Source organism: Poecilia reticulata, linkage group LG18 (genome assembly GCF_000633615.1).
Source record: "Poecilia reticulata strain Guanapo linkage group LG18, Guppy_female_1.0+MT, whole genome shotgun sequence".
NCBI classification, from domain to species: Eukaryota; Metazoa; Chordata; class Actinopteri; order Cyprinodontiformes; family Poeciliidae; genus Poecilia; species Poecilia reticulata.
This window is the reverse complement of record NC_024348.1, coordinates 13,224,377-13,239,463: the sequence shown is the minus strand read 5'-3', so window position 1 is coordinate 13,239,463 and position 15,087 is coordinate 13,224,377. Positions and strand designations below refer to the sequence as shown.

At 38.8% G+C, this 15,087-nt stretch overlaps 1 protein-coding gene across 1 annotated transcript in view; it reads right to left on the bottom strand.

Moving 5' to 3' along the window:
- cyp26b1 (cytochrome P450, family 26, subfamily b, polypeptide 1) overlaps positions 1-10,341 on the bottom strand; it is a 37,343-nt gene extending 27,002 nt beyond the window's left edge. The window contains exon 1 of the mRNA XM_008435625.1: positions 9,614-10,341. Coding sequence (XP_008433847.1) covers positions 9,614-9,817 — 204 coding nt within the window. The 5' untranslated portion in view covers positions 9,818-10,341. The remainder of the gene's footprint in view (positions 1-9,613) is intronic.
- Between the last annotated feature and the right edge of the window lie 4,746 nt (positions 10,342-15,087).

Below are 15,087 nucleotides of genomic sequence, written 5' to 3'. Positions count from 1 at the left end.
AGCGCTAACCCCAGGACCCCAGCTAATACCCAGACACACACACACACACACACACACACACACACAGAGACGTTCCCCTGCCTCAGTACAAACAGAGCGGATCTCTGATATGTTCACACTGCAAAAACACAGAATCTCACCAAGTATGTTTGATCTGGTTCCTGGTGCAAATACCTCAGTATGTTTGAAATGAGACAAAACTCACCTATAGATTAACCTCAATCAAGATGGAGGAACTTCTTTATGTCAATTAATATTGATGAAAACATTCTACTTCCAGTGGGAAATTATTCCACTTTAAATGGGGAAAATGTTTTGTTATAAGTGAAAATAATCTGTCAATGGAACCGAAATTTTTTCATCAATGTTGATCAATAATTATTGATCTAAAATAAGCTCCTTTTTATTGGAGGAAAATTAGTTGTAAGTTTCGTCTCATTTCAATTGTACCCAAATATTTGCACTAGAAACCAAACCAGAATACTTGGTAATATTTTGTCTTTTTACAGTGCAGAAGCTTTATGGTTTTATTGCACATTCAAATAAAACCAAATGTTTCTAATCTTGTTTGTTCCTATCAGGGGTGTCCAAACTTTTTCTCACAAGGGCCAATAAAAAATATCAATTTTAGGAATTCAAAACATCAAAAATGTTATTTGTTATGTGTTTTCCAGACTTATTGCCATTTTATAGCACAATCAAATAAATATGTTAACTTCTGTTATTATAAAAATGGCATGTAGATCAAATATGACCTTGAAATTGGGCCTTCAGGAAGTCGTCACAAAATAGTTCATCTATTAACACTTTAGCAACGTTTTTACCAACGTTTCACTGAGAAGCAGCTGCTCTAATGAGCTCAGAAGTTCAACCAGGCGTTTGCTAATTGCTGCTGGCTAGTCTGAAGGAGCAGCTCTGAGGAGGAGCTGTGCCTAGAAGGCGGGGCTACGCCCACCCAGGCGTTTTGCACAGCTAAATGGTTGCCATGGAGATTAAAAGATTTCACAAGGCAACACTCCAGGTGCACTTTTGATGTAACATTATAACATGACATAAAACCAATTTATCAATTAATCATATTGAATCAATTATTGAAATATTCTTCAATTAATTTAGTTGTCAATTAATCGTTAGCTGGTGCATCCAGACTCAAAAAAGGCCATTTATTGAAAAAAAAACAACATATTGAGAGCAGTAATGAATGGCTAAAGACTCAAAACCCCAGGAAGACAATAAAGAGCATAAAGGTACCATCCAATAAACAGCCAGTCCTGTTTGGGCCACTTTGACCCAGTGCTAGTTTGAGATGCAGACCAAACATGCGAAATATCTCGGTCTTGGTTCAGTTGAAATGAACTCTGGTGCAGTTCAAATGTATATGTGAACACCAAACAGACTGTAGAACGGTCCAAGAGCAGATATTGGACTATGATGCAGTGCATTCTGGGTAAATACAAGCAAAACAAACGTGAGAGTCTCGTGCTAGTGGGTTAAATAGTTCATGGACTTTTAGAAACAACAAAATCAGCTAAAATCTGATGTTTTTGTTCACATTTTGGACCTCATGTCTTCTTCAGAGGTATTTGTGTTGTTTCCTAGAGTGGTTCTTATTACAGCGCCGCCACAGGCGAGGAGGGGAACTGTTTTTCTCACCACATCATCTGAAAATGTAATAAACGTTGCAGTTTTAGTCCCCAATCAAACCAAGTCTATTGGACTATCAGGTGTGAAAAAACCTTTAAACCAATTATCTACATGATTTAACAGTATAAACCCCATGTAGCTAAAGTCAAAGTGATGGGAAAACTTCACCATGAGTCTTTTTTTAGGCGTATTTGTGGTCGTTTTGTTGACCGAAAGACACCCGCTTTATCCCTTAAGCTTTTCACACACAAAGTTTGTAAGCGATAAACGGGCAGCCACCTCTCTTTCACACACCTACACACTCACTCGATGAGGGGAGGGGGATTAACACTGGCCTCTATAGTCGGCCCAGGACGAGAGTGTTGAAGGAGGGAGCAGTGTGTTCTCGGGGTGAAAGCAGGGGCAGGGGAGACCGCTGCCAGAACCTCACGCTAATCTACAAGAGGAGGACAGCGAGGTCGCCTGGACCTAGAGACGGACAGAAAGTGGCTTAAACGTTTAGATTTAACACTTTCTGCCACAAACCAGCGATCCAGCAGACAAGTTTGACATTAGGAAAACTGATAACGTGGGAAAATGAGGATGAAAACATAGACGGCCGGGGTGAAAAGTCACATTTAGAGAATCGGATTGTGAGGCGACAGGAGAATCTTTTAAAAACACTCACATGTTGGAGAGACATGACAAATTCGAAACGAAAGATCGGAAACGACGCAAAAGCAGTCGAGCGACGGACGTAACGGTAAAGCTCTGAGAATACGACAGAATCTCAACGTTTACACACGAATGGTTTTTTTTTTTTGGATGTGTGTTTTGAGAAAAACTACAAGAAAAGTTGGATTGGACGCTTTGAAAGTTTACGTGACGGCTGAGGAGAGTCCTTGGAGGTTCGGGGATCCTGCCTTGAATGTTAACACGTGAAGGGACGCCCCTCGTTTCATCAGCTACGCATCTCTGCACAAGAAAAACACAAACTGACCAGTTCCCTGCTCATATTTAGAACTCATATACTTCCAGACCCCAATGTTTTTAAAATCTTTATATTTTTGGTCCAGTTTTGAATAAACATGTGCAAAATTTACAGCAGATATTTGCAAAATGTCAGATTTTTAATTATTCAGTTCCAAAAAGGACCCAAAACTAAAGGAAAATGTATAAAATGTGCTTTTCCAACGAGTCAGTGGTTTAAAAATAACCTCCTGATGAATTTACTCTAAAATACACTGGAAGTTTAGTCTTTAAATGATTTAAATGTCTTCGTTTTACTTAAAAACAGCACAAAATGTAAAAAGATTCAGATATTTATCACATCAGCAACAGGACAAGAAGTACAGTCTGGACCTAGCATCTTTTTTTTTTTACAAGATTATTATCAAAATAATAAAAATAAAAAACTTTCACTGTATTTACTTTAAAATTTCTGACAGAAATATACATTAGTCTTTCTTTGAGACAGAAATATAGCAGTAAAATCATAGATGTTGAGTTGTAGTTGTTTTTGCTTATGCTCTATTTTTCATACATCAAATATAGAACAAATTTCCACTAAACTAATTTTCTTCAGATATTTATTAGGCGTAATATTTTATCTCTTTGCTTTAATGCCAATATTTGCTGGTGACTTAGTCAGGCTATCTGCTCTGGTAGCTTACTAACTTTACGTTTTAAATTGTAATATGTATTTTGTTGGGGTTTTTCACGTCCAGCCTAATTTCTCCTGTTTTGCGAGTAAGAAATAAGTTTATTTGAGCTAGTTTGGTCTCTAACTAAATAACCCTAAAGGTGTTTTGTACACATTTTTTTTGCTTTTCTATTTGTTTTGAGCTGTAGTTTTACCAAACATTGGTGCCCTTTAACACCAGTAGATGCTTCAGATGACATATTTCAAGCTCCATTTTCTCTGAATAACGTTCCAAACCTGGAAGACAAAAAACAAACCCCAACTTTTCCAGACTGTGGATGTGGATTCTGCATCATCATGCATTATGTTTTGGGGATGTTTTATGACTTCATGTGATTCCTGCCCTGGGTTTTTGTGTGTATAACCGCAGTCATACAGCACACAGCGAGCTGCACCGCAGTAATGGAAAATACTATAGATGAAGCCACCGGGCCTCACAATGCTCGCTCTGTCTGAGCCGCCCGCTTGAGGCACAGCCCTCTGAAAACCTCTGAACAAGTCGACTGGATGGATTTCTGGGGGTTTTGTCATGACTGTCGGTACAGTAGAGACTTTGTGGTTTTTATGAAGTACAGAAAATATGTTTTAACAGTTTGTTATTTCATGGATTGACTGTCGAACCAAGTTGATTTTCATTTCCACCAGATGAGAGCGAATATTTGGGCTCAAATGTCTTAAAATCCTATAAAAATGCTTTAATGTTAATCTGACGTTACGTTTTTAATACAATAAGACATAATAGTGCAATATTACGTCAAATAGGCTAAGTATTAATCATTTGAACTGAAATTAAACTTCATTTGGGCCTGAAAAACTCTTTTAACCCTTTTCTTTTTGTGTGTTTACTGTAACACTAAATGTAGCATAAAAACGAATCTGTTCATCAGGAGTTTTAAAATACAGTCTGGAAATCAGGAAAATAAAACTTCTGACATCAACTGTTGGTGTAACTTTTACTGATAAGTCAAATATGGAAAAGAATTAACATCTACTTTTTAATATTTGGTCGTTTCTTTTAAAATTCATGGCATATTTAAATTTGTTGACCATTTCTGTTTCTTCAGACACTTTTAAATGAGTTTAGTCCCAACGTCAGCCAGAGCTGTTCATCCTGTCCGTTTAGTGGATGTGCAAAAAATCAACAACAACAGATAGAACATTGTCTGGGCCGCCCCCGGACTTTAAGCCACCCTGGGCAGTGATCCATGTATCTAAAACCACAAAGGGCTACTTAATACATTTTAGCATGTAACGTATTTAACGTAATTAAACTTTTAGTTTTTTAAATGTGTTTATTCTTTATCCTAGATCCAAAATAGTTTCTGATTCTTTATCACTGATCAGCTCAATAATTTAACTTGAAGTGAAATAAAAAATTTGACTCCAAACTTATGATTAGGATCATGATGACAATCATATTTTTACAAGGATTTATAAAAGCTTTAAAATATAACACTCAAAAGGTGTTTAGATGTTTAAGATTTAAATAGCAAGAAAGTATTTTTTAAAAAAGAGTCAAAAAAAGCCAACAAGTTTGATTTTTAAAAATGTTTCCCTGATGTTGAGCTGACAGCAGGTGCAGGATACGAAGGACTTGGTTTGGTCTGGGCGCCGGTTGTTATCCTGCAACCTATAATTTACACTTCATCACCGTCAATCTGACGGGATTAGAGGCTGGCAGAAAGATGGATGATAGATTAAAAGCTGTCGCTGTTACAGTTTATGCATAAAAACAAGCTGTGCGAAAATATTGTGTCCAACGTTATTCAAAAACATAAACCACGAATAAACACGTAATCATGTGCTTCAATAGATGTCAAAATGAAGAAAAAACTAATAATTGTTCCTGATTCGCCAAGAACTTTGTTTTTTTAACTTAGTTATTGTTTTAAAAAATGGTAAGAATACATGTCTTTAAAACAATATGGAGCATTTTTGCACATTAGTGACACCTGGTGGAAGCAGAATGTATTTACTGTAAAGTTTATTTGGACTGATTAATCAGAAACTGTTTCAGGAAACGTTCATGTCTGATTGCCCTCTTTAAATGTTTTTATATTACCATTAGATTCCTAAGTGCGCCCCCTATAGGTGGGAAGAATGAATTACTGATCAAAATCAGGCATTTTGAAAATCATAAACATTTTTTGATGAATGAAACTTGAATTTTGAGCTTTAATAAATAGGTTTTATGCTATTGTTTTGTCTCTATGGGAGCATTTTTGATATTTATTGAAATACCAAAACAATTAAAAGACGTTTTGTCCAAATTAGAGGTGACGATATGGACTTAAAGTTTTACCACGATATTTTGTGCTATTATTGTGATAACGATAAAAGTGACAAAAAGAACCATTTATTACTTCTCTGGAGAAACGTGGCCATTAGGACACAATCACTAAAAAAAGTCTGATTTGTATCGTTAAACTGCAAACTGCATTTAATCATATTTTCAAATCAATCAATATTTATTGGTACTTTCATTGAACAAACGGTGGAAAAACAATAGTAAAACTAACAATACGGATATTTTGGGGGTGAGAGTTAAACATTATTAATTGAAATTTATCGTAATAACGATAAGTTGTAATTCTTTTCATGATAATAAATGTATCACGATACAATAAAAGTCGACCTCTAGTCCTAATGCACTTGTATTATTTTTCTTTTTAGATAAAATTGCAAAGGCTGCTATATTATTATTTTTATCTGCTATATAAACTAAACACACATTATTTTATTTTCTCACTCTTGCTTTATTTTCCCAGGTTTATTAAATGCCAACACTGTCTGTTAATTAAAGCCGCCGGACGCTTTGGGTCTCTTTTATGAATAAACTAAATTAAAAACAAAAATCTAGATGAATAGTTTGTGTTGCACCTTGCATTTTCTATTTTTGAAAGGAAAAGTGAAAATTTCCCCCCTAACATTGTTTGTAAATCTGTGCCTGCATGCTAGCCAAACCTAGGCTAGTCTCAGCCGCCCAAAATCTCTCCGAGGGCCGTAAATGGCCCCCGGACCGCACTTTGTATTTGAAGTAATCACATCTGGAATGGTCTAGGTTGTTGTTATTTCTTCTTGCTGTTTTGTGAGCATAAATTTGCCGGTGTAGGTAAGTGATTCTCTGCTCTGTGTGTGTCCTCCCTCAGTAGCTCTCCTCGCTTGGCACCGTCCATTCAGAAAGCTCCGGCTCCTAATGAGAGCAGACAGATCCTTGGCAGAGCCGCCGCGCCGCTATTTCTAACTGCAGATCGCTTTAAAATGGATCAGCCACAGAAATATGTAGCTGTGTGTGTGTGACGAGGTAAAAATATATACACTGTACACACACGTTTAGACACTTAAGTGTTTATGTTGGAGTCCTGAATGAGGTGCCAGGGGACGCCAGGCGAGAGCGCGGCAGAACAAAAGAGGATGTGAGTTGAGAAAAGAAAATAATCTCGAACCGGTCGATTTGTATCGGGAGAGATTTAAAGCCCTCGCTGTTACCTCGGGACGCGCGGCTACAGAGCCGCCACTTGTTCACTGATGTAAACAAACACCCCGCTGTAATTCTTCATAGCGAGTTTCAGCTCAATGTTTGGCCGCCCGGTGCACAAATGAGCTATTTTGGTTGTCCGTTAACCCGCTAGCGGTGCTGGTTTTGGCTGAAAAGCTCAGCAGAAACCAAACAAATATGGATAGAAAATAACTGCTGGAACATAGAGTACGCAAAGAGCAACACCCGACCAAAAACGGGACCAAAACATGGGAAGTCCTGGGCTAAAACGACCCAGTCGGGTCAAAGAATATCACTGAACGCAAAAATATGTAATTACTACTTTAAAAACTCGTTTCTGCTGCCCCCATGTGGCCAAAACTAATAGTAGCAACAAAAAAACTCAATCATTGCTAAAATCAGACATTCATACATTTTATTCTCAAAAATACATTTGTAGTCTTGACAGAGGTACTCATTGTGAACTTAATGGAGGTCTAGCGCCCCCCGCAGGGAGAAACAAACCGAACAACAACTCGTATAACAGTAGAAAAGCATAAAAGCCTTTGTTGTAACAGCACAACCGTGGGACGTTCTAGAATCACTGCACTTCCTGTTTCAGACAGTAGGTGTCACCACTGAGCTGCTACCATTTTTAGATACCTTTTCAAATCTTTATCAGTTTTGTTCTCATTTTCTGTCTAATCTTGTTCATACTGATGTTTGTAAGCTGCTGCAGTCGAGTTCTACAATGTTACAAACAAAAATGTCCATATTTTATACATTATATATAGTTTAAAAACTGCTGAGTTACATTCACCTTTGAGAAATTTTTACTCTGGTTGTTTTTCTGCTCTGACTTGATTAGTTGTTTCTACAGCAACACCTGCTGGCCAAGAAGGAAACTGCAGCAACTGTAACATCTAAATTTTACGATTTACACCCGGAGCCAATGTAGCAAAACTACCAAATGTTAGTATGTGGAGCTTTATTTGACACTATATGATGGATAAAAATGCATTTATTTGGTATTTTCCCAAAACCAAATGGAAACTTTCAACAACAAATTACTCAGAAAAACACATGTCCAGCAGTTGGGCTCCCACAGATGACCAAACAGCGAACTCTGGTCCATCCACACTTAAAGTCTTTGTTTAGTAGAGATCCAGATTGGTTGCTTTTATATGCTAACGTTAACGACTAAAATAGGTTTATAAAAACTTCAAACTCAAAAAGCAGCATTGCAGTTTACAAATACTGTATTTCAAGAACCTCTAAGCCATCGTTAAATGAGCTTTGGTCGGTTATTTATTTAAAAGTTGCTGATTATTCATACAGGAAGTGGAGGTTGGAGGCGGTGCGACACCTATTGTGTTCCTGTGTGAAACAAGTAGAGATATTTAGCTTTTTTACACAACTTTACTTTTTGTTTTTTTACATGATCTGTTCTCAGTTTCCGTTTCAAAGACAGCGTCTCCTACCTGAATTAACTCTTATCGGTTTCTGTGTAAATAACGACTGAAAGGTTCACACAAACCACTTTTGAGTTTTAATGCGCTTTGATTTCAGCCTCCAGCTTCATCTAATCTGGATTTATACTAAATAAAGACCCAAAGAAAGTAATCGGCTGCAGGTGCTAATAATCTCACTTTACAAAATCCTGTCCTTCTGATGTTAAAGGAAAGTCTCTAAGCTTCACTTTAGGACAACAACGCGCCGTGGAACCGCTGTAAGAAAACAACAAAACAACATTTTGAAACAGAATACACTCTTCCGACCATCTTTAGGTGAAAACAAAAATCGGTATTTTGCAGGAACTCAAGGCTGATCGGTGCATCTCTGATTTCACCTCAGGAAAAAAGAAAAAAGAAAAGTCTCCTGCAGAACCAGCGCCGCGGCCAACAATCTGGACTTTTCCACACTTTTCCAGCGCGTTTCGGAGACATTTGGACCTCATAAGCACAGACACTCTCAGCCTCCTCCATCAGACTGACATACAGGCCCCCCTCTCCCCTCCCGTCGCCGCTCCATAAACTTGGCCGTGGTCCTCGGCTGCATTCCGGGAACGCGTCTCTCTCTCTCTCTCTCTCTCTTTCTTTTCTCTCTCTTCTCTCTGTCTCTCTCTTTTCTCTCTTTCGGTGTCAGATGTTGCACCGACGGGAGCACCGCGAGTTCAAACCCCGCACGCTGCCGACGTGCCTCCGCGCGTCCCGGCGAACTTCGCTCATCATTATTTCTCCGATCGTCGCTATTATTACCAAAACCCTCCTCCTCCTCCTCCTCCTCCTCCTCCTCCTCCAGCTTTACGTGTCTCTGTCTGTTCGCTCTGATCGGCTTTGCGGCTGGAGGCAAAGGATGCTCCAGCTCTTTAAAGTTGGGATTTTGGAGGATGGAGCTGCAGAAACTCATCATCTCCATTAAACACATTCCCGTCCTTTGAATCTGACGCACCTTTCAACATGACTCCCAGCTACAAACTTGACAAATTGGAGAGATAACGCCAACAAAAAAAATCAAACTCTTTAAGTCAAACTTCTGATTGATGCGTTTATCAGCACGAATCCAGATACAAACTTCACAAACTGCAGGAATCTCCAACAAATATGAGCTGCTTAAGCCAAACACGGGATCATTTCAAAGTAGTTTGAACTTTCCTGACTCGGGTTATAGTGAAAAGCTTAGGGGGAAAATCAGACTAACTCATCAGTAACTTGAAAACTCCACTAATTCTGACCGAATGGAAAAGAGTAAAACGCAAAGTTCCCTCTGATCGGGTCGGAATCAAACGATCCCGCCCGGGTCCAGCTTACCTGCAGCAGCCAGTGGCAGGTCTCTCCGATGAAGGGGAAGCCCATGGAGCCTTTGGGCATCGGCAGCTTGCAGTTCTTGTCCCGGGTGGCCGTCCACCGGAGCTGCCAGAGCTGCTGGGACACGGCGACCAGCAGCGCCATGGACACCAGGCAGGCGGCCAGCGTGGCCAGAGCCGAGATCAAGTCGAAGCTGTCGAACAGCATGATGAGGAGGATGACGAAAAAATAAAAATTAAACTCTGGGTCACAAGTTTTTGTTGATTTGTTGATTATTTTCTTGTGCGTAAAAAGCGCAGCGCCGATTTACGCACTCCAAACGCTCCTGGCGCGGGTTGCTTTTCTTTTTTTTTCTTTTTGCTTTGAGAATGAATGAACTGCGGAGGTGTGATATGGATTATGTTCTCTTTTTCTGTTTGTTTTTTGTTTTTTTTGCGTCTCCAGAGCGCAAATCGCGGTTGTCTGAGTGGAGGAGACGCAGCAACAGGTGACGCTTTAATCTCAAACCTTCAGAGGAAAAAACAAAAATGAAATCACCGAAAGTCAGTTTGCTTTAATGATTTAAACATCTGGGGCTGGAGGCACACCTGGCTGGGGACGCTCCTGGTGTTTGAAAGTTCATTTTTGTGAGTTTCTGGGTTAAAAAATTGGAGGTATAAAGTAAAAAAAAAATTAAAAAAAATGTAATGTCTGGAAATTTGAGATAAATATTAATAATATTTAAAATAAAAAAAAAACACGTGGAAAAAGTGAAGCCGAGCCTGGAGCCAAGAAAAGTTTAAACTTTTTTCTTTTTAAAACTTCTGGACTGGGATGGAAAAAGTTGCTATAAATGGGGGGAAACTCTTCCAGGAACCGCGTGATTCAGATCCAAAACTCTCTTTTTGAAAAAAGAAAAATCTGAATATTTGAAAAGCTTTACGCGCCTCAGTGCGTTGCAGTTGGAGACGTTTAAGATCCTTGAAGCTGCAGTGATGCGCAGATGCTCCGTCCTGCTGCCGCTCTCTGTCTGCCGTCCTCTCTCCTTTCTGCGCACCTTTCTGTCTCTCCGAGCGCGTCTCTCTCTCTCTCTGCTGGCTGCACACACAAGTCACCCTCAGTGCGTGAGTGTGTGTGCGTAAAGAGTGTGTGTGCGTCCCGCCAGAGGCACCAATGAGTGTTTATATAGTGTGGAGGCAACTGGAAGGCGAATAGGCGGCCAAGGGCTCCCGTCGCCCCCCTCCAGCCCCAGACTCCCCTCCCATCTTCCCTCCTCCACCTCTGCTCCACCTCTCTCAGCTCCCGGAGAACCCCCACCCCCGCCCCTCCCCTCAGAAACAGGAGGAGGAGGGGGCGCTGTAAAGTGAGCAGCAAGCGGCGTAAGAGGAGAGGAGGAGAGGCTCGTGCTGGAGCTGGCGCGGCGCCAGCGGCTGAGGGGAGGAGGAGAGGGAGAAGCCGGGCTCCGTGCGGGACGTGCGCTCCCCTCATCCTTCTTGTGCTCCAGAGGCGGTCACCTGCGGCCGAAAACACGCAGCGCAATCCGCGGAGACTGGCGCAGAAAGGGGGTTTGCGCTGTGGGCGCCGTGCTAGAGGGGGCGCCACAAGTTGGTATGCTAAATCAATTAGTCACATGATCAATTAAAATGCACTCAATCGTTTCCATTTGCATGATTTATTGTTTTCTCATTTTTCTGCTGAAAACTGGATGACAAACATCTTCAGTCGGGTGTTTTGGTCTCAGATCTGTTTGTTTACAGAAACTTCATTTCTGTTTATTTGTTTTGTATATTTATTAGACATTAAAGTTTATCAATCTGAGAATGTGTTCATGAACTATTATGCCACTATTACCATTATATTACTTTAAAAATAGTGTAAAAACAACATTATCGTTTATTTCAATCATTTCTGGGACAAAATCATCCAGGCAGACCACAGGGGGCGCCAAAACGACGGAGCAGAAACTCTTTCTAGTCATTTTCTGTTTTTGACAGCTGTTTGTGCATCGAAAACCTCTGGAGGCTTTTATAATCTGACTGTTTAAACCTCAGACAGTATTTAGCTGCATGGAGACGCCATTTATTTTTCTTTTTGCCAGGAAGTCGGTCTGAGAGAAACTTTCCTCCTCCATCCAGTGAACGGATTAGACTACATGGTTTAATAAACAGTTCAATAGATAATGAAGTTTATTACTCAGTAATCAGAGATAATTAAGTATACACTCTAGTTCATTTAAAATAAAGCCTTTATTGTTCTGTCAGGGTGAAATTCAGGTATAAAGTGTTAAAAAATAATATATAAAAAATAAATTAACAGTAACAAAAAGGCTTAATTTAGTTTATTTAAAACATTCACTGTTCAAACAGCATGATATATATTTACAGTTTGAAAAGGAGGTAGGCTAAATAAACTTTTGTCTTAGTTTAAAGTTAGCATAACTTAAACTCGATGTTTTGACCACTTTTGCTGTAAATAATAAAAAAATATGGTGTAATAATAATAATAATAATAAAAAATCCACGATGAGGGAACTATGACAAATAGAGGGGTTGGTTGATGTAACTCGGCCTCTGGAGTCCAGAGGGCCGCATAAAAAGCTTTGGTGGCCCGGATTTGGCCCCCGAGCCTTCAGTTTGACATGCGGTTCTGAAAAAGACAGAATTATTAAACTTGGGCTCAAGGCCCCACTCCAGCAAGAACGTCGACCCACACGGCTTTCCAGTGTCAAACTGGAGGCCCACGGGCCAAATCCGGCCCGCCTCAGCAAGTTATGTGGTCACAGAACTAGAATTTAAGATAACAGTGGCATACTTGATTATTATTTTATCAGAATATTGAGCATAGCTAGACATTAAGTTCAAGGAGTTAAATTTGCCTCAGAGAAACTAATTAACTGTCAGGTTTCCGGCTGGAGGACCCAGAGAGAACCACGTATGCACAGGAGAACATGAAGGAAAAAACAGGCTGGGATTCAAACCCAGGACCTTCTTAGTGCAAAGAAACGGTGCTAAAACTGCTCCAATGTGCAAAATCAATCAATCAATTCCAATGTTTTGTATCATAACCGATACATTTGGTGTTTATTTGTTTGCCATATTTCCCCAAGCAAATGATTGAAACAAAATATAATAAACTGAATCCATGACTCCTAATGTGTCATAATTGGTACATTTTCACCTCAGTTTCTCTAGAAAACATTACAATTTAAGGTGAGCGTTTTGGTAAGCTGTCTATGATCATAACTTTATTCAAGAAATATGTTGGGACTAAAAATAAATGAAGTAATTTAAAAAATGTCTCTCCCCGTTGGACCACTGGTAGTCTTGAGATGGCACACCAAAACCAAAACCAATAAAATAACTTCTACTTTTCTTTAAATATGCTGCAAAGATTAAATATAAAATTTAGATCAAAATTAAAGAAAAAAAAATGTTTTTGTAACAGTAAATTCACGTTTCCAAGTTTCAAGAATCAGTTGATATATATTGGAATAAAAACTGTTGTTAATTTTTTACCTAAAATACTCGATCTACGTATCTTTTGAGAATAGCAACGTAAATAAATAACTAATTTAACTTTTCCTAAATTTATGCAGAAAATATTTCATGTTTATTATAAAAGTTCCAGAAAATTTATAGGGTTGGGTGATGGGCCCCAAGTCCCCCCCCCCTTGGAGACACCACTGAAATTTGGTCAAACTGATTTGTTATTAATAAACGGTTACAATTAACACTGAAGCACTGACAGTAGTTGGTTTTAAACACTTCAAACATCTCTCAGGTTGTTCCTTTCTTTCTCTTCTCGACTTCATCACATCTAAAACCTGTCTGAATTATGAACCCCTGCATTATTTCTGCTAAATAAAACGATTCTTGCCCTCTCTTTCTTATTTCCCACAATAAAGCTTAATATGTCACCAGAAACCTGAACCTGGGTGTCTGGTCTTCTTTTCTGTGAATCTGCAGATGAAGCAGATCTCTGCGTGTCTTTTTCCAGCGCAGTAACAGCCGCTCACTCAGATGAGGCATTTTGACATCATTTATTATAACTTAACTCATAACTTGTGTAGAAATATTTTTCCCTGCTTCATTTTTTCTTCCCAGAACAGAGGAACAACCTGACTGGGGTTTCCTCATTTTCCTCGTTTCAAGTCTTTTCTTCATTTCGGCTCTCAGTCAGCAGCTCAGCGCTGCCGCCTAGCGGACATTGAGCTCACTGCAGTCACTCTGAAGAGTCATTTTTGTCTTATTGAGAGATTATTTCAAATTCTCTATCAGCTTTATAATTTATTCTCATTCATCTTTCTCAGCCTTCAAACAGCGTCTTCAGCATTTTGGTCTCCTAAAGAGATAAAACTCTTATTTCTGACGTTTGGGTTAAAGTAAATTAATGAAAGTAGCTTGTAGACTCTGCAAGTATATATATGATATATTTATATAACTGCGTCTATTGAAAGTATTCACCTCCTTGAATGTTTATCGCTTTTAAAAATCCACAATAATCAACAAAATGTGGCTTTTTGATAAGAAAAGTTAAAACTGATTTCTGCAAAATAACGACAAATAAAAATCTGTCACCTAAAATAATTACATAAAAATCCCTTTCAAGTCAGAATTTGGTCAATTTTTCTGACAGGATCAGGAGCAGGTGTGAACAGCCATTTTCTAGTCCTGCCACGAGTTCACTATCAGATTGAGGTTTGGGCTTTGACTGGGCCACTCCAGAACTTTTCTTCAAACACTGCAAAAACACAAAATCTTACCAAGTGTTTTTGGTCTAGTTTTTATTGCATCTTAGTAAACTTGAAATAAGACAAAATTAACTTCTAAGTAACTTTTCCTCAAGATGCAGGAGTTTGTTTAAGCCAATGATTCCTTAATAGTGATGAAAATGATTATTTCACTGATTATAGCGCTTTTAATCAATATTAATATTGATATTATTGACGTTAAACAAGCTCCTATTGTTCATTGAATGCCAGATTTTCTGAAGTTTCCACAGCAGGGGTCCAAACTTTTTGCCCTTGAGGCCAAAACTGGTCAACTTTAAGTACAAATGGGCCACAAAATTCATTCAATTAGAAATGCAAAAGTTAATTTATTGTAATTTTTTTGTACGTTTTCATGAAATCCGTCTGATATTAAACATCTAAAACTTAAAATGGCTTTGGATTGTTGCCTTATGTACAAATCTGTGTGATTTATAAATACTTATGTCAACTGGAATCAATGCTGTGATCAAATCTGAGTCTCATCTGTTTTATCATCTGACTCAACGTCTGTCATCTTTCCACAGAAGTTTAGCTCAACTGAGCGTTTCATCATGTGTTCACACCTGACACATTTAGTACGTTGTAAACAGACCAGAGTTTGTTTTGCAAACATTTTTTTGGACTTCATGAGCCACCGTTGCTATGCTAATGCTAATGCTAATACTAATACTGCATTTACTGGTTGTAAGAAATCATCAGTTTTCTCTTTTCTTTTCTCTCTACTACG